General features: G+C 38.6%; 1 protein-coding gene across 3 annotated transcripts in view; it reads right to left on the reverse strand.

Annotated features, from left to right (window-relative positions):
* The window catches only part of ITPR2 (inositol 1,4,5-trisphosphate receptor type 2), a 559,320-nt gene that overhangs the window by 104,735 nt on the left and 427,934 nt on the right, over positions 1–26,651 (reverse strand). For all 3 annotated transcript variants that reach the window (XM_043440936.1, XM_043440938.1, XM_043440939.1), the window contains 3 exons: positions 16,078–16,185; positions 11,492–11,684; positions 8,826–8,951 (listed from right to left, as the gene is read on the reverse strand). In XM_043440936.1, coding sequence (XP_043296871.1) covers positions 8,826–8,951; positions 11,492–11,684; positions 16,078–16,185 — 427 coding nt within the window. The remainder of the gene's footprint in view (positions 1–8,825; positions 8,952–11,491; positions 11,685–16,077; positions 16,186–26,651) is intronic.

Consider the following 26,651-nt stretch of genomic DNA (forward strand, 5'->3'; position numbering starts at 1 on the left):
ACTTCACCAACAAAGGCCCATCTAGTCAAAGCTGTGGTTTTTCCAGTAGTCATGTATGGATGTGAGAGTTGGACTATAAAGAAAGCTGAGCACTGAAGAACTGATGCTTTTCAACTGTGGTGCTGGAGAAGACTCTTGAGAGTCCCTTGGACTGCAAGGAGATTCAACCAGTCCATCCTAAAGGAAATCAGTCCTGAATATTCATTGGAATGACTGATGCTGAAGCTGAGACTCCAATATTTTGGCCACCTGATGCGAAGAATCGACTCATTGAAAAAGACCCTGATGCTGGGAAAGATTGAAGGAAGGAGGAGAAGGGGATGACAGAGCATGAGATGATTGGATGGCATCACCGACATGATGGACATGAGTTTGGGTAAACTTGAGGAGTTGGTGATGGACAGGGAGGCCTGGCGTGCTGCAGTCCGTGGGTTCACAGAGTTGGACATGGCTGAGTGACTGAACTGAATGCACTTATATTTAGAGGAGATGTCTTTGTACACATTATTCATTATTTCTTGTACTCAGACACTCAGTGGTGTCTGACTCTTCATGATCTTATGGAATGTAGCCCCCTCCCACCCCCAGCTCCTCTTTCCACGGGATTTTCCAGGCAAGAATACTGGAGCAGGTTGCCATTTCCTCCTCCAGGGGATCTTCTGGACCTAGGGATCGAACCACCATCTCTTAAGTCTCCTGAGTTGGCAGGTGGATTCTTTACCACTAGCACCATCTACATTTCCAGAAAGCTTGTGATGAATCCTAGGCTGCTTAAATACTCACTAGTTAATGCTCCTTATATTAGTTCTGAAACTTGTGTGTCTTTCTTTCCAATGGGAGTCATGCTAGATGCTTTGGATAGGGGTTTCTCATTTTGGGAATCTTAATTCAAAATGCACGATTAATGGCCATCAACTATTCAGCTAAATCAAATGGAATCAGGCACTGAACTCACACCTTGTCCTGTTTAATATAATTAAGCTTTTATATTATATTAAAGAATTCAGAATGCACACTCTTTAGTTTTTAATGAAACAGACCTAAGCTTTAACTGTTAAAACACACAAGTGCCTTAATGTGTATGAATACATATGTATATGAATACATATGTATATGTGTATATTTCTCAACGTCTAAAAATAATGTTCAGCTATTTACTTCATCAGAAAATAAAAACTCCAAATGTTTCAAAACTAAACTCCATTGCAACAAAAGTTTCTTTAGAAATGGCCCCAGAAGGGGTTTATAAATACATTTCCTTTTTTAAAAAGGACAATTCATTGATGTCTGCACTGACATGTGTATTCAAGGAATCCCCCTCCGAAGGTCAAGTGATGCTATATTTGGAGAAGTAAATTAAGGGGGAACACTCTTGGGATGGTTAGACCTCAAACCTGTGTATTCAGGCTGATGAAGTCAGAGGGGAGATGACAAAACAGGGATTTTCCGCTAGTTCAGGTAAGTCATTTGGAATCAGGCACTGAACTCATATCTTGTCCTGTTAAATTATTATCAAGTTCTCATGGTGGCTTAGGGGTAAAGAATCTGCCTGCCAATGCAGGAGACATGGGTTCAGTTCCTGATCCAGGAAGATCCCACACGGCTCTGAGCTACTAAGCCCTTGTGCCATAACTACTGAGTCTGTGCTCTCGAGTCTGGGAGTCCAAGTGCTGCAACGACTGAAGTCTGTGTGCTCTGCAACCACACAAGCCACCACAATGAGAAGCTCTCTCACTGCAGTGAAGAGTAGCCCCCGCTCGCCACAGCTAGAGAAAGCCCGTGAGCAGCGATGGAGACCCAGCACAGCCAAAAATAAAGAAATAAAGCTTAAAAAGTGTTTTTAAGTTATAGATTCAGAATGCAAAATATCCATTCTTTAATGAAACACACCTAAACGTTCACTGTTAAAACACACAAGTGTATTTATATATATGTGTGTGTGTGTGAAAGTAAAAGTGTTCGTTGCTGAGTTGTGTCCGACTCTTTGCAACCCCATGGACCCGCCAGGCTCCTCTGTCCATGGAATTCTCCAGACAAGAATACTGAAGTGGGTAGCCATTCCCTCCTCTGGGGCATCTTCCTGACCCAGGGATCAAACCCAAGTCTCTTACATCTCCTGCGCTGGCAAGCAGGTTCTTTACCACCGGTGCCACCTGGGAAGCACCGATTATTTGTTGACTATAAATAGAAACATAATCTGTGAGCTCGTTTTGAGTAAGTCAATCTCTAGTTATAAATTCCCCAAGTTGTGGAGCTTCACTCTTAAGTTTAGTAAAACTGCCAACATCTTTGCACACTTAACTCTCATCCAGTCACTAGATTCTTCAGTATGATTCATAAGCAATGTCTTGGTGTGACATTCTTATTTTAAAAGTTTCAACTTTGGCGCTGCTAATCACACCGTGCATTGTCACTAATGCCTGATAAACTAACCACAACTTGACCACCCTTTCTCAGACAGTATCTGGCTCACTGAGATTTCCTCTTGATCCAATAAGAAATTATAACCATGAACTTCAAACTGGATATTTGATCCCTTTGTAGAGAGAACTCGAACAGTGTCTAGCTTAGTACCCTGCACATAGTTTAATGTTAAATATGTATTTGTGAAGAGTAAATAAATTTAAAAGTTACTTAAATGGCCATTTACACTATTGTCAATTGACAACAATTTGTAATTATATTTTGTAAGAATGATCACATTGGTTTTTAGCTGAAGATTTGATCTTCAGCTAGAAAAATAAACTGAAATCCTCTGACAAACTTTAGAAGACAGTAGACTGTCAAAGCCATTTTTTATCCATTAAGGGTGGAAAGAGGGGACTGTCTTCTTGATATTTGTATTACTTTTCTCTAATGATCATGTATTACTTTATAATAGAAAAAAATTTAAGAATTCACTCTATATATTTTAAAATATTAGAGTATAACACTTGTCCTTAATAAAAGAAAATTCAAATAGAAACACTGGAGACTGCAATTCTACTCTCCTATCTACTTCACACTGACTTGTTTTAAGTTTACTTATAGCAGGGGTTCCCAGGCCCTGGGCCACAAACCAGTACTGAGCAAGTGAAGCTTCACCTGTATTTACAGTCACTCTCCATAGCTCATATCCCATGGTCTAGGGAAAAATTGTCTTCTATGAAACTGGTCCCAGGTGCCAAAAAGTTTGTGTGTGCATGCTAAGTCGCTTCAGTCATGTCCAACTCTTTGCAACCCCAAGGACTGTAGCCCACTAGGTTCCTCTGTCCATGGGATTCTCCAGGCAGGAATACTAGAGAGGGTTGCTTTGCCTTCCTCCAGGGGATCTTCCCAACTTGGGAATCAAACTATTTCTCCTGCATTGCAGGAAGATTCCTTACCCCTGAGGCACCAGGGAAGCCAAAAAGGTTGGTACTGCTAACTGATAAAACATGCTGCATCTTACTCCCCTCTCTCCACTCCTCTGCCTCCAGTGGAGACTTGTAAGAGTTTCCTATTTCCCCCTTCTCAGTCTAGCTAACGCAAATTAGATAAATCTATGGGTGTTCCTTACTATTGTGTCTCACTGCTTTCTTCATCCTTTAACTAGACTATAAGCTCCTTAAGGACAAGGTCAGTTCTCCCAGGGTTTGTATCTCTAGGTTTGTATCTCTAGGTTGTATCTCTAGTTCTCCCAGGGTTTGTATCTCTAGGGTCAAGCACGGTGTCTGGCATCCAGCCACACTCTATCAGTGGTTGCTATTACGGTGAATGAATTAAAATCACCTTGAAATTTTATTTCCTTTAACACAAAGCACTTGAGGGAAAAAGAATGACATCCCAAATCTGAACACAGTATTTTTAAAAAATCACATGCTAAATGGATATAAGAAGGCACAATTCTCTGCTGACCCCTCTGCCTTTGCCAAACTGGGCAGGGATGGTTGGCATGGCAATGCTCAACTTCTGAGTAGGCATCTCGGAGATTCCCTAGCATCGATAACTGTGGCTTCAGCCACAACCAGCATGACCTCATTCCCTAACTTTGGCACAAGTTTCATTTTTAGAGAAGCATATGTTAAGCATATAAACTAATCAACCAAACAAGGAAACCCACACCAAAATCTACAGCCACACCAATAGGCCCTGGATTCTTGAAGAAATTCAAAGAAAGCTCTGCAAAGCCCGACTACAGAAGGAGCTTATTGGCAGTAGGGGTTGGGAGGGTGGACGTCTTACAAGCTGGTACTCTGAGAATCACCTTCCATTAAGTATCTTCCTTTTATTATCGTATGTTACTACTCTGGTTCAAGGCAGACAATGTTCTCTCAGTTAATATTACAACGTAAGCATGAACCAGATATCTGGACATAAGTGATTCCCACAAGCTCACTGTGTGTTCAGACTGGAAAATACCCTTGGAGACAGCATACACAGCCCATTTCCCCCGCTGCCAGCCTCTCTGCCTCACCTGACACATTAGCCAAAGTGACTCCGGAGCAGCTTGTATTAGGATCTGAGGTTGGAAAAGGTGGCCCGTTTGGACCACAGGTCTTTTTTCCTGGCTCAAGATTCACCAGGTGATTTTGTGATCAACTTCTACCCAGAATACAGGAACCTCAGAGCTGGATGGAATCCTCATATTTACTTATTTTTTCTTTTTTAACTTTTTATTTTAGAACTCCTTCTGACTAATGTTACAGTTGCAGATATAATACAAAATTCTCATTGACTCTTTACCTGGCTTCCCCAAATATCGACAGTTTACATAATCACACAACAATGATCAATGTCTGGAAATTAATATGATATATGACATTAATGGAGTTGGACCACAAAGAAGGCTGAGCACCACAGAACTGATGCTTTCAAACTGTGGTGCTGGAGAAGACTGTTTAGAGTCCCTGGACTGCAAGGAGATCAAACCAGTCCATCCTAAAGGAAATCAATCCTGAATATTCATTGGAAGGACTGATGCTGAAGCTGAAGTACCAATACTTTGGCCACTTGATGTGAAGAGCTGACTCACTGGAAAAGACTCTGACGTTGGAAAAGATAGAAGGCAACAGGATAAGGGGACAGCAGAAGATGAGATGGCTGGACCATCACTGACTCTATGGACACTAATTTGAATAAACTCCAGGAGATGGTAGAGCACAGAGGAGCCCGGCGTGCTGCAGTCCCTGGAGTCACAAAGAGTGGGACACTTAGTGACTGAACAACAACCACTTTAATCTAAAGACCTTTATTCAAAGTTCATGAACTGCCAAAATCATGTCTTTTTTTCTGAACCAGGATCACACATTGCATTTAGCTGTCATGTCTCTTAGTCCCTTTTAATTCCTCAGTACTTCTTTGACTTCACAAGCTTCAAGAGTACTGGCCAATTATTTTGTAGAATATTTCTCATTCTGGATTTGTCTGAAATTTCCTCACTTTATGCATTTTTGTCAAAAGATGCCATATCCTTGTCAGCACATCATGTCAAGAGGCACCTGATGTTGCTGTGTCCCTTCACTGGTGACATTAACATTGGTCACATAATTAAAGTGATTTCTCCACTTTAAAGTCACTCTCTTTCATAATAAGTATATTATGGGGAAATACTTTGACTATGTCAATATCCTGTTTCTCATTATACTTTCTTATCTAACACATCTCTATTAATTTCAGCATCCACTGATGATTATTACTGTTATATGGAATTTGCCAAACAGCAACATTCTATTTCTATTAACTCCTTCTATACTGATTAACAGGAATACTATTGTAAGGAAGAGCTTTCTCCTCTACCAATATGGATTCCTGGATTCTCATTTTATTCTGCGGGTTATTATGTATTACTGTAACTATTTTTATCTCAAAATTTCCACAGACTTGGCCACTGGGAGACCTTTCAAGTTGAATCCTGTGTTCTTTGACACATTCCCATCATTTTTGGTAGCACTTTTTTGGAAGGAATCTTAATGATCAACTAATTCATCTCTAAATCGTCTCAAAGCGTCCCAGCCAAGGAGTCATCCAGCCTATGCTTGACAAAATCCAGTGTTAGAGACTTGCATATCCAGCACAGAATTTACCTTCTCCAGCCAGTTCTGATGGCCAAGTATAGTAATCAGTCTTAACTTTGCTTTCTCAGCCTTCCCAGCTATGCATAGCATGTAACAGAAGGTTGGAGGCTCAGCTAATCCTGATCAAAACTGTAACCTTATTCATGGAGCTATAATTAAATAACCCATCTAGAACTGTAAGCAGATTACCCAAATATAACCTTGGGGTTCCATACTGCCCAAATGGCAGCACATGCTTTCCCTTTCCCCTTAGTGCCCTACCCACACCCAGACACTTAAGAGTGAGCCTCCACCTCGGTTACTGCTGTTAGCCTCTATTCGGTGCTATCAGAAGAGTAAAGTGCACACCTGTGCCTGATGAGGACAAACCTTGTCTTCCTGCCTTGTTTTTGTTGGTCTTACTTCTTTCTGAGGCTGGAGCCTCATTCCCAATTTTACCATATATGTAGTTTCAAGTTCTTGTTCAAGGACCGGCTGTATTAGTGACACCTCGGGAAACTTGTTAAAAAGTATGTATTTCCAGACTCCGGAATTACTGGTCAAATCTTCCAAAGCCTCAAGTTCTTCATACTTTATAGAATTGTCAGGAAGATTACATGGAATTATGTATGTGACATGCTTAGCACTTTGCCTGATCCAATCTAAACAGTAAACAATAACAGTTGCTATTATCTCATTAGCAATACTATTACAACTGTTATTAGTCAGGCAAGTATGAAAAATGCATCAGGTGCTTTACTTTCCCCTGAATGAGTAAAGAGTAGATGTTCAGAGGGTACCCGTGCCCATCACCATCATATTTAACATATAACAGGTGGCAGCACAAGCTATATACTTCGGCTCTGGTGGTCTTGTAAGGTATATCACAGAATAGAACTTAGGGAAGATGTGCCTCTGTATAAAGGGGCACCTGTTATTGACACACTTCTAACCTAATCATCCTGCAGAAAAGTCCAAGAGCATAAACAAATGCTTTAACCGTTCAGTCTTAGATCTGCCATTCTTCTCTGGGCTTCCATCTCTTTATGTGTCAATGATGATTTGATATTAGATAATTTCCAGAACTGCTTCTATATCTAAGACTTTATGCTCTATTTACCAGGATGCTACAATCTAGTTAGCATTCCGTGTGCAGATGATACTAATTTATCATTTCAGGCTGGGCTTCTCTCTTTACGAAAGTTATGTCCTTTTGTGCCAAGAGGGCTATCATCAGTAAACGAGACTAAACACAGTGAAGACAGCTGTTTCCACTTCCTGCTGTATTTGCAACTTCCCCACAATGGACGGCCAAATATTTGCTGTGTTCATTGCTATTTAACTCACACACCTACTCCCTTGTCTAATATTCTTTTACTAGCACTGGCGTACCTTCTAAAAAAAATCAAACCTTTCTATAACTACTCAGATTATACCCAAAGGCTAGAACTTTGCTATCTGCCATCTGTAACAGACCTTAGAAATAGCAAATTACTTCTGCAATCCCATTTCCCTTCCTGCTCACTCCCCTTCCTACTCACATCCGAAATAGGTTGAAATACCTCTTGCTCTTCTCATACCCTCCTTTCCACTGAGCTTCCCTTTGTAGTATTAATATTCACCTTGTAACAACAACTAAGCTTTATCAAATGATTAGCAGTAGTAGTGTTAATTGCTCAGTCGTGTCTGACTCTTTGTGACCCCATGGACTACAGCCCACCAGGCTCCTCTGTCCATGAAATTCTCCAGGCAAGAATACTGGAGTGGGTTGCCATGTCCTTCTCCAGGGGATCTCCCAACCCCAATAGAACCTGTGTTTCCTGCATTGCAAGCAGATTCTTTACTGTCTGAGCCCCCAGGGAAGCCCAGATAAAATGTAAGTGCTATGTAAATAGTTGAAGATGAGTGGCAAATTCAAGTTTTATTTTTTGGTATCATATGATTACTAGTGGCTATTCTTAATGCTTTACCTACGACATCTCATTAAATTCTCACATAATCCTATAAACTGATGAGATACAAAAGCATCTTGTGGTTATTATTTGCTGGTATCTCTCATCCTGTCCTCTGAGCCATTCTTTCAATGCCCATTCCAAAGTTATCTACCTGATTGTATCCCAATCAGGATACAGATTATGACATATTCTCCCACATTCTTTTGCCAGATTTAAAGAAAACTTAATTTCCACAGTCTTTAGTGTATCTCTCCTATTATTTCCCGTTTCACTTAACATGGGATAATTTTTCTTGTCATTGCTTTCACAAAACCTCATGTATCAGCAGTCTGATAATATTAACTTCATGGTCAATATCCTTTGTGCTCTATTATTATAATCGGCCTTGTGCTGTACATTTAAAATTACTTTTCAAAATACCTGCATGCTCACTGTAGAATCCTTAAGACAATACCAAAAACAAAGAAAAGAGAGTAAAATAGAGATTCTACTACTTAAGATAATCACAATCAACATTTTGGCATACATCTCTCACTTTCCCATGTATTTATATGATTGAGATGATACATAAAATGCCTTTACTCACAAAATAAGGTAGAAATATTTTTTCTTGCCTTATTTATCAATATAGCTCTTCTAGCTCTTCTGTATATGAACTTCTTGAAAAATATTTACATTGACGATCATTTTCTGCCTATTCTACTTACGATCATTCTGTTTCCAGTGAATGAAGAAAAGCTATGTAACAAGAATGAAATTGTTCTAACTGGGAAGGTCTAAATAGTTAAGGCATGCATCAAAAGTATTGTTTTTAGACTCTAAGATATTTATCATTTAAAGACAGACAAGCACTTGCCTTCATCTCCATCATCCCCAAATGGGTAGAAGAGAGCCACAGCTAAGTTGATGAACACAGCCAGGTTGAAGGAGATGCTCCCCCAGAGAGAAATATGCCTTGAGAACCAGAACAGGGCAGGATTACCTGGTGAGAAAGAGGCACAGTGGGACAGAACAGAAAATGAATTTTGATTTCAATATCAGAGGCCTACTGAAATAACATTTTCCTAAATGCATTTTTGCAAACTACTATAAAAGTATATATAAACAAGCATTTAATGCAACTTATTTTAGAATATTTATCATCAATACCATAAAGGAGTTTTCCATTTGATTCCTTCTTTTCTTTAGCCAGTTTACGCCTAAGCCATTGTAGAAGGGTGAGTAATTCTGCAACTGCTAATTCTGGTCAGAAAAGATGACTCTGGGTTAATTCTTTTTAATATATCCCTAGAGCAGGTTGGGGGAAGGAAGTTTAGCAGTCAACTGGGGCCCCTTTTAATGGAATGGTATACATTGCTGTGTAATTTAGTAATATCAATTAATTGATATTACTCACTCCCCTGTCTTAAAATAAAACCCCCACCCTTTGCACAGATGTATCTCTGGTGAAAGTTTCAAATCACAGTCACAGTCACCTGAAACTCAAACTTAATAGCATGGCACAGCACTGCTTACTGAGAACTACTGATTTATAATATTACCTAAGATTTAAACCTTTATGCTTCCCAAGAACTTGTTGGGTTTGCAATAGCAAAAGGAAGTGAAAGATACAACAAAAACTACCAATAAGTGGGAGAGGTTTTGCTGAATGTTTTCAGAAATGGGATTCTGTATCTGTCACCAGAAATGAATTGATAGATGCATCTACTGAATAAAATTTACATAAGCCAAAACTCAGTTTCTTTCACCTCTCCTAAAAAACTGGACATGTCATGCATACAAGCTTGTCACACAACATATTCAGGTCTTGTCCATTGTTTAACATTAGATTTAAAATATTAGGAGTCAATTGAGGGGAAAAGCCATCTCAATTTTCAAATAGAAATTTTTAAGCTTTTCAAAGTATGTTCTGTGAATTCCAATCTCAAGTCTGATGCTTACTTATAAACTACACTTTCCTTCAGTACATCTTGTTTTCTTTCTCTTGGGTTAGAGCATTCCAACACTGGAGTAGGCTATGATTAGCTATGGCATTTAGTTGACTAATGTGCCATAAATTGTAAGCATTTGCATTTTCATCATTACTGAATTAGGAGTCCTCATTTTAAAAAGCAGAATATTAAGACAAAATTAGAAGATGTTGATACATACATTTGTAATAACAAATCCATCAAATGAATCCGATTCTGTCTAAAACCTCATCATAAGCTGCTTCCAAATTTTAAAGGTAAACTGTATATTGGAAATTATTTTAAGGTTTTTCTTTTGACAAATGACAAAATATTTATCTCAAAAACACAGACCCCACAAGCACTAGCTCATTATCCAATTTACTTTTTGTCAGGAATAAAATGACTGATTTTCGAATTGAGTTTCTGTTATGTACTCTGAGTATGTAAGTTTCTCTGAATTTCATAAGGTTCTTCATGGGAAAGTGCTAAGAGAGAGTAATTTATTTTTTTCAAATATCCTGCTAAGAAAGTCTGACAACACATGCTACAATCTTCATTCAAGGATGTTATGTCTCAAGTTCAACCAAATTTATAAACCCCATAATCACTGAAGTTCCCAGGAAAATAAAATGATGCAACACTGTTGAATAGAAGTATTGAGAACATATGCCTGTTGTCTGGAAAATCTCTCCAATAGTCAGAAAAAAGCTAATCAAAGTTTTCCCCCAATGATTTTTATTAAAAACTCATGATATTTCTCATCTGGGAAAATAAAGTTTATTTTAAAATTGAAAAATTTTTAATCCTTTGTGGTCTTACTAAAAAACTGTTTAAAACTTATTGGAGTGTAGTTGATTAACAAGCTTGTGTTGATTTCAGGGGTACAGCAAAGGGATTCAGTTACACATATACATGTATCTATTCTTTTTCAGATTGTTTTCCCATTTTGGTTGTTACATAATATTTCCAATTAGACTTAAACCTGAGAAATAAGTAACGGGAACTATAAGACGGTAACTTTTAGGTGTTACATTATAACCTTGCCCGATTGGAATACAAGTGTCACACAATTTTTACTTTGACTTGCCAAGATTCAGATATGTTGAAAAAAGGAATGAGTTTCAGAAAAAACACCAAACAGTCTACCTGATCATAAGATCACAGATACAAGAAGATAGGCATGCCTATGCAGGGTCTCTCCACTCCATTGACTGATTGCTAAGGCCGGTCAAGGCCTATTCATGGACTTCAAATCTGCAGCTGCTCCACAGCTGAAACCCACAGCTGGAATCTTGGATGTCATAATATTTGTAAAACTATAGGATCAGTACTTAAAGACAATCTAATTAGTCAGAACCTTCTATGTTCCTCAAGCCACAGGTGTCTTGGCTCCAACTGTAGACAGAGCTTACACACTTAAGCTTATAAGTGATTTCAGTAACATCAGACGGCAAGAAATTAAGAGCCAATTGAAATGAACACTGGCATGTATCCCAAAGTACTGGTGTATCTATCATTATGCTCAAAACATTTTCATTAGGCTCAGATCATTTCAGTTCATTGTACTTACTCCTGATTTTCTTCTGCCACTTCATCTCATTGTAGAGATCTTCAGTCTGCTGGAAAAAGTCATTCACTTTACTTCCCTGTTCATCCCTCTCCGTGGTGTTGAATACGCGACACTTGGATTCTCGTGTGAGGTATTCACATATATTGGGGACAGGAAATACTATTTGTTCCATTGTCCTGTCATGCCGAACAATCTGAAAAACATTAATTTGCATTTGTTTTAAGCTTTGGAGAATCTTAGACTACTTTCTGCTTTTAGCATGACTTCAATAATGATACTTTATGAATTCAGCTATGAAAAAATATGCCAACTTGAAATATCTGAAATAGTCCTGTATATTATTCTCTTTAAATGAGAGAAATTAATCAGACTAATGTATCATAAGTATTATATTTCACTGTAAATAACAAAAACCAAAATCTTTATTCCTTCTCGATTAACATTAAACTCTCACCACCCTTTTTTATCTTCAAGAAGTACATCAGAGAACTAAGAGGGTCTTCACTGGGAAGTGGCTGGCTATGTAACCTTAAGCACAGCACTTGTTATATTTTTATCCTGCTCTTAGCCTGTTCTTCCTAAAAATGGCTACTGGGGAACAAATGACATATTCAACATAATGTGCCCTGCGTTCTACAGAGAAAAATGTTTTATGTCATTAAAATGTTTTCCTGATAATGGCAAACATATTTTTATGTGTAACATTCACTCAAGCATACACTCAGATGTGAATATTTGTTGTTTTGAACTTCTCTAATTTGGTATTGGTAACTGTTGTTTAGTTGCTGAGTCATATCTAACTCTTTGTGACCCCCTGGATTCTGTCCATGGAGTTCTCAGGCAAGAATACAGGAGTGGGTTGCCATTTCCTTCTCTAGGGTATCTTCCTAGACCAAAGATCAAACCTGCATCTCCTGCATTCGCAGACACACTAGGCTACCTGGGAAACCCTGACCACAGTTTAGCTTTAGACAGAAAAACAAGTTAAATGATGTCATACAGAGTCCTTATGTCACAAGGGTTCATGCAGACTACCTGTCAAGGTTCATATTTATATACTCTATCTAGCCCTCAAAAATTAATCAGAAATTAGTCTAAGCTAAAAGAGTCATTCTATCTCCCTGTGCTACTGACTGGTATGGTGATGAGCACTTGACCTATATCTGGAAAATGAGGCATATGGAGAAATATCCTGGGGCTGGAGGTGCTCTCACAGGAGATTTTCCTTCTAGAAAAGACAGAAAGCCACATGAGACAAACAAAAGATGTGTGTGTATAACACAAAAGCTCTTTTTCATCAGTACCCGCTTCCTCCCTGCTTAGAAAAAAAGGTGATAATGCTACTTGAAATTTTGGCAGCCATTTTGCAACCATGAGGTGAGACAGCACCCACATAATAAGAAAGACTTAGCTGAAAATATGGAAAAGGTCTGAGTGTTTGAAGACATCACTGCATCATTGAGTCAATTACAGAACTACTGGTACCTCCAGACTTCCCATTATGAGGGGAAATCAAATATTTTTATTGTGTAAAAACTGTTAGCCTGGTATTTTGTTCCTTGAAACTGAAACTATCCTAAATGATATGTTATATATACAAACCACATACTAGACTACTATTGTAAAACAAAGAAGAAATCTGTAGTGGGAGATAAAAATTCTTGGAACATAGGTTAAAAAAATCAATCATACAAAATGAAAATTGGAAGTGTTTAGTATGGTAAGCAACTCCATGGGAAAAAGTGGTTTACCAGTTCCAACAGTGCCAAACATTAAAAAAAAAACCTCTCCAGATGCATTTAAGAAATAATGTCCTGATGACTATAAGCCAAGCTTTTCAGCCCTTTGTGACATGTTATGTTTGATCCTGGTTGTTACATTTTACAAGGGACGCTGACAGACTGGAGGGAGAAGTGAAAGAGACGGGGATGTGTTAACGGCAAAAAGCCAAAAAAGGGATACTTTTCTCAATACACTTATACCACACATGCTTATTCAGGCCTTAGGTGAGGAGTCCTGGGAAATTCAAAGTGAAAAAGCATGAACCCTAATCTATACAGGCTTGCAATTTTGTAATCACGATGGCAACTCAAATGTCTGAACCAAGCTATCACAGTGACAGGGAGCAAACATTCTGAACAGTAGGCAAAAATGAAAGTGGGCTGGATTGCGTGTGTTATCAAAAAATAACTTTCTAATTATTAGCGATTCCAAATCAGATGTTTCCTCCTGAAGTAGTGAGATGGCTATCACAGGAAGAATTTAAAGCAGAAACAGGATTATTGCAAAGCAATTCCTCCTTGGACTGGTGAACAGACTAGGTAACCCATAAGGTCCTTCCTATTTCCCAGGGTCTTTGAGCCTATAACATATAGACAAACTATTATTTGCAACAATATTCATTATTCTGAGGCTATGCTTCAAGAACAATGTTCAGTATTGGAAATAAAAGGGTGATTAAGAGCAGTCCCTGCCTCAAGTAGGGGGCCAGTGACCCAGAAGAAGCTAACAGTATTTCAACATGACACCTTAAAAAAATAGAATGATCAAAATGCCTGGAGGAGTATAGTGGGATAAAATAAATGAATGCAGAGGTGATATAAGCTGGTCTTTGAATGAGCATGAGGTTGGTCAACAGGAAGAATTTAGATCATCAGTCCAGGGTATTCCTTTGAACCCTTAACTTCTATATCCAGCTTCATGCATTCCTCAAGTCACCTCAAATTCAATTTTCCAAGAATCAACAAATGACCTTCCAGATCATTTTAACTGCCAAAGTTAGGATCCTTGTGTATAACACCAATTTCTGTCCATTTATTCAAACCAGAAGCCCAACGGGCATCCTTTTCCCCAGTGTTTCCCTCACCTTACACGCAGAATCCAACATCAAGTATCAAGCCCTGTGTATATGTATATGTGTGTGATATAATATACAGTGTCTCTATATCCTCCAATCTGTCATCTTTAATACCACCATCTCTCTCTTTTCTATCTTCCTATCTCATCTACTTGCTTTCCTTGCCTCATTCCCTTTTCCAGTCCTTTCTCCAAACAGCAATTTGAATAATCTTTGAAAAGAATCATTCCCTTTCCTATGTTCTTTCTCTTTCCCTTCATTCAATTCTACCTGGAATTCCAAGCCCAAATTTTAATAGAAAGAAACCTCTACTCAATCTTTTAATATATATTTTATACCACCTTCTTTGTGAAATCTACCCTGAAATACCCCAGGCACAGTTAACTACTATTTTCTCTAAATATCCTTGGCCTTTGTTTATACAATTACTACACAGAATGATATTCTCTATGTGTATGTAACTGGTAGAGAGTAAAGGCTCAGTAAACATTTACAGAATGTGTGTATTCACAGCTAAATCTCTCCTCACCACTGAGAACCCACAAAAGTCCAACTCCAAATGCAGTCCCCAGTTCTCCCAGAGAGGTATTAATTCAACCCCTACCTCTGGTCCACCTGCTATTCCATCTATTCCTGATATTCTCTTCTAATTACTAACCTTGTTCTTTGGCCTCTGGTTCTTTGGCCTCTGGTTCCACAGAACCTTGGTGGTTTGATGATCTATTTGTATCAATTTCTCTGGCTTCCTAACTTTGCCAGCTTCTCAGCCCCTAAGCACCTGAGATAGCAATGTTTTTGCTGTGGATGCAAAAATCCAAGCTCCTGGGTTGCACTAAGTCAAGTCTCCCACCAAAGCTATTAATGTTCATAAATGTGAGCAAGGGATCCACTTTGTAACACAAGGTAATAACGATCATTACTGCAAAGGTTTGGCAACAGTAAACAAGAAGGTACAGTGATTATGTACCCTGAGAGTTAACAGCAGTAATGCCATTGTGCCCTCTGCTAAAAACTAAAAAATATCTGCCGAAGTGGATGAATGCGTGAATGTAAATTACCTTGACTATTACCTCAACTATTCTACTCACTTCTGCCTGATCATCTCTGCCAACCAGTGTCAAAATGATACCATAGCTAGTAAATGACAGCCAGATGGGTCTCACAACACGTAATGATTAAGGCCATGTTGACCCATACCTCCAAAACTGCCACCAGCCCTTAAGTAAGGGCTCATTTATGGGGGTGGGGCTCAACTGCTGCAGGCTTAAATGGAAACTGTTAAACCATTTCAAGTCCATGCTATCAATATGAAAACTTTACTAGTGCCTTCCGTTTTCCCCACCCTTCTGTACCCTTTCTTACACAGAGAGCTCTTCTTTAATAAGCCTTCCAGGGTTTTAAAAGAAACAATTTCTTGAATGATAGAATCTATTATAATAATCCTGTCTCTAAAATATCTTCCAGGACCCAAAGAAGACAAAAACAACTTTATTAATTACAAAAGAGACTTTACATATAGTTTTGGTCAAAAAAGAAAATACAATTTTGAAAGATGTGCACATTGATTTCTTACAGACCACCCCTCACATCTCCTCTTTTGGTATATATGTTGATATTTTCACAGTTTATATCACTCAATTCTACATCATTGTTCTAGGAAACAATTATGAAAATGGTCTAAAAGAGAAAGTAAACATGTCTTTTCACAGTTGGACCCATTGATGGTTACCTCGATCTGTGCAGTATGGTTGGCATAATACTTCAAGGCTTCATCTCCATCATCTGGATCGGATCCTGGTTTGAGCATCTGCTGTAAAAGTTTGTTGTGGCGGGCCAACTAAGGGGAAAAGTGAGAAAAATGTTTTAGTTCTTTTTTCCCCCCTTTACTGAGGACAGACTTTGAAAATACTTTATCCACTTTAATATAGAGCTTCACAGTTTTGGGACTAATGGCAATTAATTCCATTTCAGGAGAGCATGTCTATCTGAAAGGCATAAACAATGACATCACTATAGCAATCTTGCATTTTTATTTGGTGATATAGGTTCTTAGGGCTTCCCATGTGGCACAGTGGTAAAGAATCTACCTGTGGATGCAGGAGACACAGGTTTCATCTCTGGGTGGGAAAATCTCCTGGAGTAGGAAATGGCAACCAATTCCAGTATTCTTTCCTGGAATACTCCATGGACAGAGGAGCCTGGTGGGCTACAATCCATGGGGTTGCAAGGAGTCAGACATGACTGAGAATGCATGCATGCATGCATGTTTTTAGCAGATGACCATGTCTTGCCCAGAGTAGGTATTCAGTTACTATTGTTGATTAAATATATATCTTCAATAAATGTACAATTGCGCCAAGAAGAAGAAAAGCCCACAATGATATATAATTGATACTCCTTATAGTAAATTTAGATTACATGTATACATAAAATAACTTGATGAGTACTGTGATAGTTCAATGGGTAGTGGTACCAATAAAAATGGCAGCTTCTTATATGCACATAAATAGGTATCTATATTTCCTACAGCATCTAATCAAAGCTCTACAATTAGCAGTTTGTACTAAAATCCTATGCTTCTGCATAGTCAGATGTCAAAATTGCTGTTTTATGAGTACAGAGCTCAGTTTTATTAAAATTGAAACCAAACATTTAAAACACAAAAATTTCATTATAAATTATCTTAAATGGTTGTCAATAGAGCTAATGTTTCTCTCTCAATTTGAATGTCTATGGCATTTGTTGGCCAGTTCTCTCACTTTGTAGATAACTAATACATATTGCTTTCAGATAGCTCTTTTATGGTTGTCTTGAACAACCTCTAAAAACCTCATAATGTCTTTCACCTTTCAGATTTTCTATTAAGCCCTAAGTTCCCTGAGGGCTTCTGGTAACAAAAACTCTGACATATGATTCTTTTATTCCTAGCACCATTCTTATCTCTTACTCTGTGCCAGACACTATCCTAAACATTTAGGTACATGAATGCATGTGAACCTAGTAAGAAATTCTGGGGTAAGCACTATTATCCCCATTTTACAGACAGGAAAACTGAGGCACAGAATATTTAAGGAACTTGTCTACGAGAACATAGCTTTTGAGCTAATGATAGATCCAGGATTGAACTCAAGCAGCATGGTTCCAGAATCAATACTGTCATCAACATGAAAGAGCAGTAGTAGATAAGTCTTTGATTATTCATTAAATGTTACTATAAATTATGGATATGAAGAACAGTAATAAATTTTAAACAATAATCTTGAATCTATGAAACTAAATAAATATCGTCCTTGTTAGTGATAATTTGGTAAGTTATATATTCATTCCATTGATGCTGCTCCTCATTTTTATTAAACTATCATTTTAGAATTGGCTTTCAGGGATATTTATAAATCACTCAAGAAAGCCATTCCTGTTTTATATTTATATTTAATTCTTGACTGAAGTGCGAATTATACAGATTTTATTACAAACCACAGTCATAAAACTTGTTGTGACTTGCAGGTGTTTCTAAAACTCTAAATGAGTTTCAAAAGATAAAATTATGGTTATCACTGAGGCACATTAGCATATGTTCCAGGAAACGGCCAGTTCTTGAAGGCATGAACTGGCATAATTTGTTCACCGATTGGATCTGAGGCATGAGAGAGAGAGAGGAGTTAAGGATGACTCCAAAATTATTGACCTGAGCAAGCCAAAGTCTAGAAATGCCCTTTACTAAGGAAAAATGCAGGAGGAGCATAATTTAGGGGGTCAGTATCTGGACCTTGGTTTTAGACACAGAAAGCTTCATATATCATTCAAAAGGAAAGAGTGAGCAGGCTCGTGATGTTTGTCAGGAATTCAAGGCAGGGGTTGGGGATGGAGCTATATGGTAGGCGTCATCAATATACGGCTGATATTTTTATTTTTATTTATTTATTTATTTTCATTTATTTTTATTAGTTGGAAGCTAATTACTTTACAATATTGTAGTGGTTTTTGTCATACATTGACATGAATCAGCCATGGATTTACATGTATTCCCCATCCCGATCCCTCTGGGTCTTCCCAGTGCACCAGGCCCGAGCACTTGTCTCATGCATCCAACCTGGGCTGGTGATCTGTTTCACCCTAGATAATATACATGTTTCGATGCTGTTCTCTCGAAACATCCCACCCTCACCTTCTCCCACAGAGTCCAAAAGTCTGTTCTGTACATCTGCGTCTCTTTTTCTGTTTTGCATATAGGGTTATCATTACCATCTTATGGCTGATATTTTTAAAATCATAAGCCTTAAAGAGATCAGCTGCCGTAAGCTTAGCCAGAGAAAGGAGACCTAAGGAACTCTGATAGAGGTTAGAAAGATGAGAGGCACCAGGAAAGGAGACTGGGAAAGTTGGGCCAGTGAAGTAGGAACAAAGCCAGTGAAATTGGGTCTCCTGGAAGCCAAAGGAAGAAAGAACTTCAAAAACGGAGGGCATGATCATCTGCATCATATCAGATGAGGATGGGGAAGTGGCCACCGGGGTTACCAACTTGGAAGTCGTGGTAACCTTCACAGGGGCAGTTCAGGCAGTAGTGGACACCAACGTCTAGTCGTAGTGAGTTTAAGTAAGAAGGAGAGGAGAGGAAGTACAAACAACGAGTGTAGGCAGATCTTGAAGAGTGTAGCTATTAGGGGAGCCAAGAAATAGGGTGGTAGCTAGAGAAAGGGAATTACAATGAGAGTTGCCATTAATGAGACTGTGGTTTTGCTGGGTTAACGACATGCAAAAAAAAAGCGGGGGGGGGGGGAATATAAGAGTCTGTGCAAGGAATGTATATGGGACCATGGAATCTCAGCTGAATAAGGAAGGAAATGAAGCCAGGAGGAACAATGAAAAAGTGACAGGATCAACAAATTGTAGCTTCTAATGTGGTTTTTAGAATGTGTTGGGAGTTTGTTGCAAGGTAGGAAGTGCTAGTCAGAGTGAGATACTTGAAATGGAGCTTACTGACAGAGCAGGGAGCAGTGATCAGTCAGGACCAGGTCTCAGGAGTGTTTATCTTCTAATCTATATCTACTACCTCTCACACCTCCACATCACCCTGGCCCCAGTCTCCATCTCCCCTCACCTGGAATTCTACCATAGCCTCATAACTGTCTCCTGGCTCCACCTTTGTCTTCTAGATATCACCTTAATCCAAGGCCAGAGTCCTTTCGATCAGATCACGGCTCTTTTCTGTCCCAAATCCTCTGATGACTGTCATCTCATCTAGAGTCGGAGCCCAGTCCTCACTGTGACCACAAAGGACAACAGAACCTGGCCCTGCTCCCTCTCTGGACACCTCTCTGCCACCCTCCCCACAGTCCCATCCACACTGGGCTCCTGTCTGTTCCTTCAGCCTGAGAAGTGTGTTCCCATCTCAGGATTTTGGCAGGTGTGGTTCCCTTTGCCTAGATTCTCTTCCTCTGGATTCCTGCATAGCTTGCTCCCTCACCTACTTCAGGACTCCTTTCAAATACTATCTTATCAATAACTATGCTTTCAGAGACCAACTTACTCACCTCCCCCAACACATCTAACCCCATTTTCTGCTTTGTTGTTCTCCATAGCACACACAATGACATACCATATTTTATCACTGATCTATTAGCTATCTCCCCCCAAAGAACGTAAGCACATGCTCTCAGAGGAAACGGGTTTTCATCTGTTTTGTTCATGGCCATATTTCCAAGGTTTAGAACAGTGTCTGGTACATAGTAGACGCTCAGTACATACCTTTTAAAAATCAACTGAATGTCAGTCTTTAAATCTTAAATTATGGATAGCTTCCCAAGGTGAGACATTAACGTGAATGATTTCTTTTCAATTTATTAAAATGCTTTACTTTTTTTTTCTTCTCTAGCCTTTCTATTTTTTAACTGTCATAGAGTTAATTTACAATGTTGTGTTACTTTCAAGGGCACAGGAAAGTGATTCAACTATGTGTATACATATACATGTATATTCTTTTTACAGTCTTTTCCATTATAGGTTATTACAAGGTACTGAGTTATTTTGACCTGTGCTATGCAGTAAGTTCTTGGTTTTTTTAAATCTATTTTATATATAGTAGTGTGTAGCTCTTAATCCCCAATTTCTCATTTGTCTTTCCCCCCAACCCTTGCTATCCCCTTTGATAACCATAAGTTTATTTTCTCTTTCTGAAAGTCCATTTCTTTTTTTGTAAATAAGCTCATTTGTAAAAGAAATAAAAAGCTTTTATGTCTTTAGAGTCACTTTATAGTGTCAAAAGTGCTATAACTATTTTAAGAAACCACTAATGCTATTTTATATGATATAATCAATAGTACAAATCTATACAAATAATTTTTATTTCATCCAGATTAACAGAAATATGGTAGGGCCTCTCTCTCCAGTCTTAATGAAATGCTTTGTTTCATTTGTCTTGTTTGATTGCAGATAAGGGGCACCCTAAAAGGCACTTTAGGGGCTTCCCTGATGGTTGAGTGGTTAAGAGGCCAGCGTTTCCAATGCAGGGAGCCTAGGTTTGATCCCTGGTCAGGGAACCAGATTTTGCATGTCGCAACTAAGAGTTTGCATGCTGCAGCTAAAGATCCTGCATGCCTCAATGCAGAATGAAAATCCCATGTGCCGCAACTAGGACCCAGCGCAGTCAAGTAAATAAAAACATTAAAAAGGCACTTTAAGAAAATGCCTAGGCCTCCTTTCACATGTTCAAACACTTATTTTATCTTCATTCATGATAATATAAGTACTCTATATAACTCCTGGAAATTTTGAAATATATATATATTGAAAAGACTGATTTATTTATATTTATGGCTGAGCTGGCTCTTTGTTGCCGCATGGGCTTTTCTCTAGTTGTGGCAAGCAGGTGCTACTCTAGTTGTGGTGCATGGGCTTCTCACTGCAGTGGTTTCCCTTGTGGAACACGGGCTCTAGGGCGCTTGGGCTTCAGTAGTTGCAGCCAACAGCTTAGTCGCTAGGGATTGAACCCGTGTCTCTAGCATTGGCAGGCAGATTCTTTACCACTGAGCCCACCAGGGAAGCCCTGAAATATATAATTCTTTAAAATAAAAATAAATTAGAAGTAATTGCCATTTTTTAAAACATGGACGTCTTTTACGTTCTCTATGACTGATGGCCTTTCCTGACTAAAGTCACTTAGCTTCTTCTTCATTGTTTTGTGTTCAGATATTGCCCTTTACTTTTCTAGAGAGTATAATTTCCCATATTGCCTCTTAGTAACTATTATTTTTCTTCACTGGGCTGCAACAAACTTAAGGAAAAGTGCTTGGGCTTACTCACTTCTACATTCTCAGAGCCAAAAGCAGAACTTGGGACATCAAATAGGCAAAACAAATATTTGTTGGATAAATAAAGAAATGGGTTAATTCGTTACAGTCATTATGCATTTAAATGAGCAAGGACACGTGTAAGTTTCAGTAAATTGTCTCTGTTTTCTCCTCAATAAATGAGAAAGGCCAAAGACAAAGAAATATGATTAGATATCAGATGATGACAGAATTCCCAGCATTGGTAGAAATAAAATATTTTAATATTTTTTCTTATCTCATAGCTGTTCATGTACTTCTATTTCTTCTGCTAGATTGTAAACTATTTGGAGAAGAAAGAACTGGGTACTCAAAAACTGTTGAACTGAATCCTTTATGAAGCAAGGATAGTATTCCGATCACATAGGCAAAATAAAAAAAGCAGACTCTCTCAATGATTCTGAAATGTGTGAAAATGACAGGTGTCAATTTAGAGCTCTCTTGGTCCAAATTTATAGTTTACTAAAAGCACAGTACAAATTCTCAGAGACCAATGAACACACATCTAATTTTTTAAAATAAAGATTTAGTCCCCTATTTATGCAATTCTATCAAAAATATTCTGCAGAAAGGCCACACTGACAACCAGAGACATCAGGGTTTCCTCAGAGATGGGCTCTTCACTCCGGCTACACCTTGTCCATTGTACCAGCCACGTACCTTTTCCTATGATGCAAATAATGAAAAACAACCCCAACATCTGAAGATGCAATGGCATCATTTGGTATTACGTGCTTTGGAAACCAAAGGTGCAAACACTCGCTAAGTTTCTGGACAAGTATGGTATGTCTGTCGAGAGCCATCATAGTAAGAAATCTAATTTAAATCCTAATGAAAAATTGGAAAACAGCTAATTTAAATAATCAAGGACAGCCATCTTACAATATCCAACTTGACTTGACAGAGACCCTCACCACAGCACTCAAAATCATCTGATGTCACGACATACCACGGTCTGGAAAACCAGCCAACAATCAATAGTAGTAATCATGAGAAGCTGAACATGGGCAGCAACACTGAAGGCTAAGCGGGATAATGTCATAGGTGGGAAACCTCTGAGAACAGAAAACCTTGTAATCCACAGCAGTATCTGTGAGGCGAAATATTAGCAATTGTTTTATATATGATATGGACATGGGATTTACACTTGTCATATCTGCCTGGTAAGTAATGGCCAAATAATTTTACCAATAAACAACTCTTATTAGCTCATTAATACAAACAGAAAAATTAGTCCTGAGATAATCTGTTGTCTATAAAAATAATAAAGCTTTAAAACAAATTGCAGTGCAATCATGGGGAGACATATTAGTAAGGAAGGGATCAAAGGCTTTGGTGGATAGTTAGCCTTATAAAAGGACTTCCTAGTGGCTCACAGTAAAGAATTTGCCTGCAGTGCAGGAGATCTGGGTTTGATCCCTGGGTTGGGAAGATACCCTGGAGGAGGGCATGGCAACCCACTCCTGTACTGTTGCCTAGAGAATCCCATGGATGGAGAGAGAAGCCTGGCAGGCTGCAGTCCATAAGGCTGCACAGAGATGGACATGACTGTAGCGACTAAGCAGCAGCGGCCTTAAAAATATCAAGATGTCCCTCATAGCAAAAGACTGCCAAGAAGGGCTAGGATTCTTTCACTATCTGTTGAAAAGAAAAAATGAAAGTCATGTACCTTATTATTAATTATGGCATCTGTAATTTAGTTAAATACATATGCAACACTGAATGGAATTTAAAATATGTATATGTATGTACACATACTTTAAATACAAATCTTATGAATAAACCTACAGCAGGGTCTTTGACTAACACTGGGCAGTGTTTTAAGTCCAAGATCGGGAAATAAAGATGATGGATCTGGGCTTTTCACTTTTCGCAGCCTCTCTTGTTAAACCATTTCACATTTGCATTCTTATCATTAGGATTTTAGTGTTCATTTTAGTTTGGAGCTAAGTAAGGATGAGGTAAAAACAGAAAAAAATCAAGCAATTGCATCTGAATGTTATTCAACAATAATTATTCTTTGGCACCTCTCATCTGTGAACTTTTTCATGTAGTCTCCATTTTTATTAATTGGTAAAACTGACACAGCTATCCAAAGATTACAAAGTGAGCTGGAGCCTGAAGTCAGAATAATTGCCTTATCTGCTCAGGTTTGGTACACTGCTTTTATACCAAACACTCTTCTTTTTTTGAGATAGAAATCAGCAGAAGAGGGTATAAACTAAAGTTTTACCTATTCTAACATGGCTAAAATATACAAGGCCTATATTTTCAAAACATCTGTTTTTCTCTGATTTTGTGATTCTACTATATGCAAAGCATAGAACTAGTGTGGGATTACAGAGATAAGTGAGATACTTTATTCTTTTAAACAACTTACAGTTTAGTTGGAGGAATTAAAATGATTACAGGAATGTAATTCAAAGAGGGAACACAAAGGCAGAAATACAAGGAGTCACGTTTGGGTGGTGATCCTAGGAAAGGAATCATGCATGAAATGCATCTGATAAAGGTTTTTAAAGAATAGAGAAAATGAAGAAGGGGATGAGGGAATGGCACAAAGAAGTTATTCTGTGTAGAGAGGGGTCCACATGAACAAAGTCACAAAGAATGGGTAGCAGGAGACAAGACTAGAATTTGGAGCCAGACTAAATGCCCACATGAGGAGTGTGAATAGAGAACATGGCTGTAGCTTGAATTATATCCACCAAAACGATACATTTAAGTTCTAACCCCCAGGACCTGTGAAATTGACTGATTTGGAAATATAGCAAGTTCTGTTCAATTTCCAGAGCATGTCCAATTGTTCATAAACCCAACAAAGTTAGCCTAGGTACCCAGCTAACACAATCAGCTATATAGTACCATACTATAGTAGGTTTATAATATTTTTCACACCAATAATACATAAAAAACAAATACACAAAAATAAAGAAAACATTTAAAATTTTACAGTATAGTACAGTAGTATCAGCTACATTACTGACGCTTTTATGCTCGCTCCTGGACATCTCAGGCTTGAAATAAAGACACTGTACTACTGTACTATAGTACCATACAGTAAAGTACACAAATCTCCTACACACACTTGTAGGGGATACATGCATGTGACAATGTACGCCAGACACATGAACTATTAAGAATTTATGTGATTGGACAAGCGAACTCATATTTGCATCTTGGAAAGTTCACAACTTGAAGGTTTGTATATAGTGGACTTACTATCAGGTCTTTGCAGACATAATGATATTAAGATAAGTCATACTGGATATTGGTGGGCCCAATCCACTGACTAGTGTCCTTGTAAGAAGAAGGAAATTTGGACAAACACACATACACGTGCACACACACACAGAATGCCATCTGATGACATGAGAGATGGGAGTGAGACACGCCAAGGAATACCAAGGACTGCCAGCAACCACCAGAAACTAAGAACAGCAGGAGGGTAAGATCTTCCACTAGAGCCTAGAGAAAGAGCCTGGCCCTGCCAGCACTTTGATTTAGGACCTCCAGCCCCCAGAACTTTGAGATAGTAAAAACCTGCTGTTTTAAGCTATCAAGTTTGTGGTAACTTGTTACCATAGTCCGAGGAAGCTGTCTTAGTCTGTTCGGGCTGCTATAACAAAAATATCATAGACTGGTGGCTTATGAACAGAAACTGATTTCTTACATTCCTGGCTGCTGGGAAGTCTAAGAACAAGGACCAGCAGGTTCAATGTCTAAGGAGGGCTCACTTTCTCAGAGTGAGAGGTCTTCTCGTTATAACTCCACTGGTAGTCAGGGCAAAAGATCTCTCTCAGCCCTCTTTTCTACATAAGGGCACTAATCCCATTCATTAGGGCTCCATCATCATGACCTAGTCGCCTCCCAAAGGCCCTGCCTCCTAATACCATCACATTAGGTATTGAAAGTAGTTGTTCAGTTGACTCTTTGCAACCCTATCGACTGTAGCCTGCCAGGCGCCTCTGTCCATGAGCTTTCCTAGGCATGGATACTGGAGTGGGTTGCTATGCCCTCCTCCAGGGGATCTTCCTGACCCAGGGATCGAACCTTCATCTCCTGCATTGCAGGCAGATTCTTTACCATCTGAGCCACCAGGGAAGTGCCCACATTAGGCATTAGGATTCAAATAAGAATTCATTTGAATCAGTTCTAATGAGATGGATGAAACTGGAGCCCATTATACAGAGTGAAGTAAGCCAGAAAGATAAAGAACATTACAGCATACTAACACATATATATGGAATTTAGAAAGATGGTAATGATAACCCTATATACAAAACAGAAAAAGAGACACAGATGTACAGAACAGACTTTTGGACTCTGTGGGAGAAGGCAAGGGTGGGATGTTTCGAGAGAACAGCATCGAAACATGTATATTATCTATGGTGAAACAGATCACCAGCCCAGGCTGGATGCATGAGACAAGTGCTCAGGCCTGGTGCCCGGGGAAGACCCAGAGGGATTGGGTAGAGAGAGAGGTGGGAAGGGGGATCGGGATGGGGAATACATGTAAATCCATGGCTGATTCATGTCAGTGTATGACAAAACCCACTACAATATTGTAATTAGCCTCCAACTAATAAAAATAAATGAAAAAAATAAAAAAATAAAAAAAATTAAAAAAAAAAGATTTTGGGGGAAAGGTACACAAATATGTAGATACATATTTACATAAAGGTACATATATTTTTTCTAAAAGAATAGAAACAAACTAGACTTTAGAAAGCAAGACAAAGGGTGCATCTGGGGACAGGGCATGGGATCATAAGAAACTTTATTATTATTTTTTTTATACCATTTAAGTTTGGAAGCAATTTTAACACAATTTTTAGCAACAGATATTAGATTGGTACAAACAATCGCAGTTTAGGACCATGAATTTTAGGGGGAGGAGCCAAGATGGCGGAGGAGTAGGACGGGGAGACCACTTTCTCTCCTACAAATTCATCAAAAGAATAACTGAACGCAGAGC

Source organism: Cervus canadensis, chromosome 21 (genome assembly GCF_019320065.1).
Source record: "Cervus canadensis isolate Bull #8, Minnesota chromosome 21, ASM1932006v1, whole genome shotgun sequence".
Lineage (NCBI taxonomy): Eukaryota > Metazoa > Chordata > Mammalia > Artiodactyla > Cervidae > Cervus > Cervus canadensis.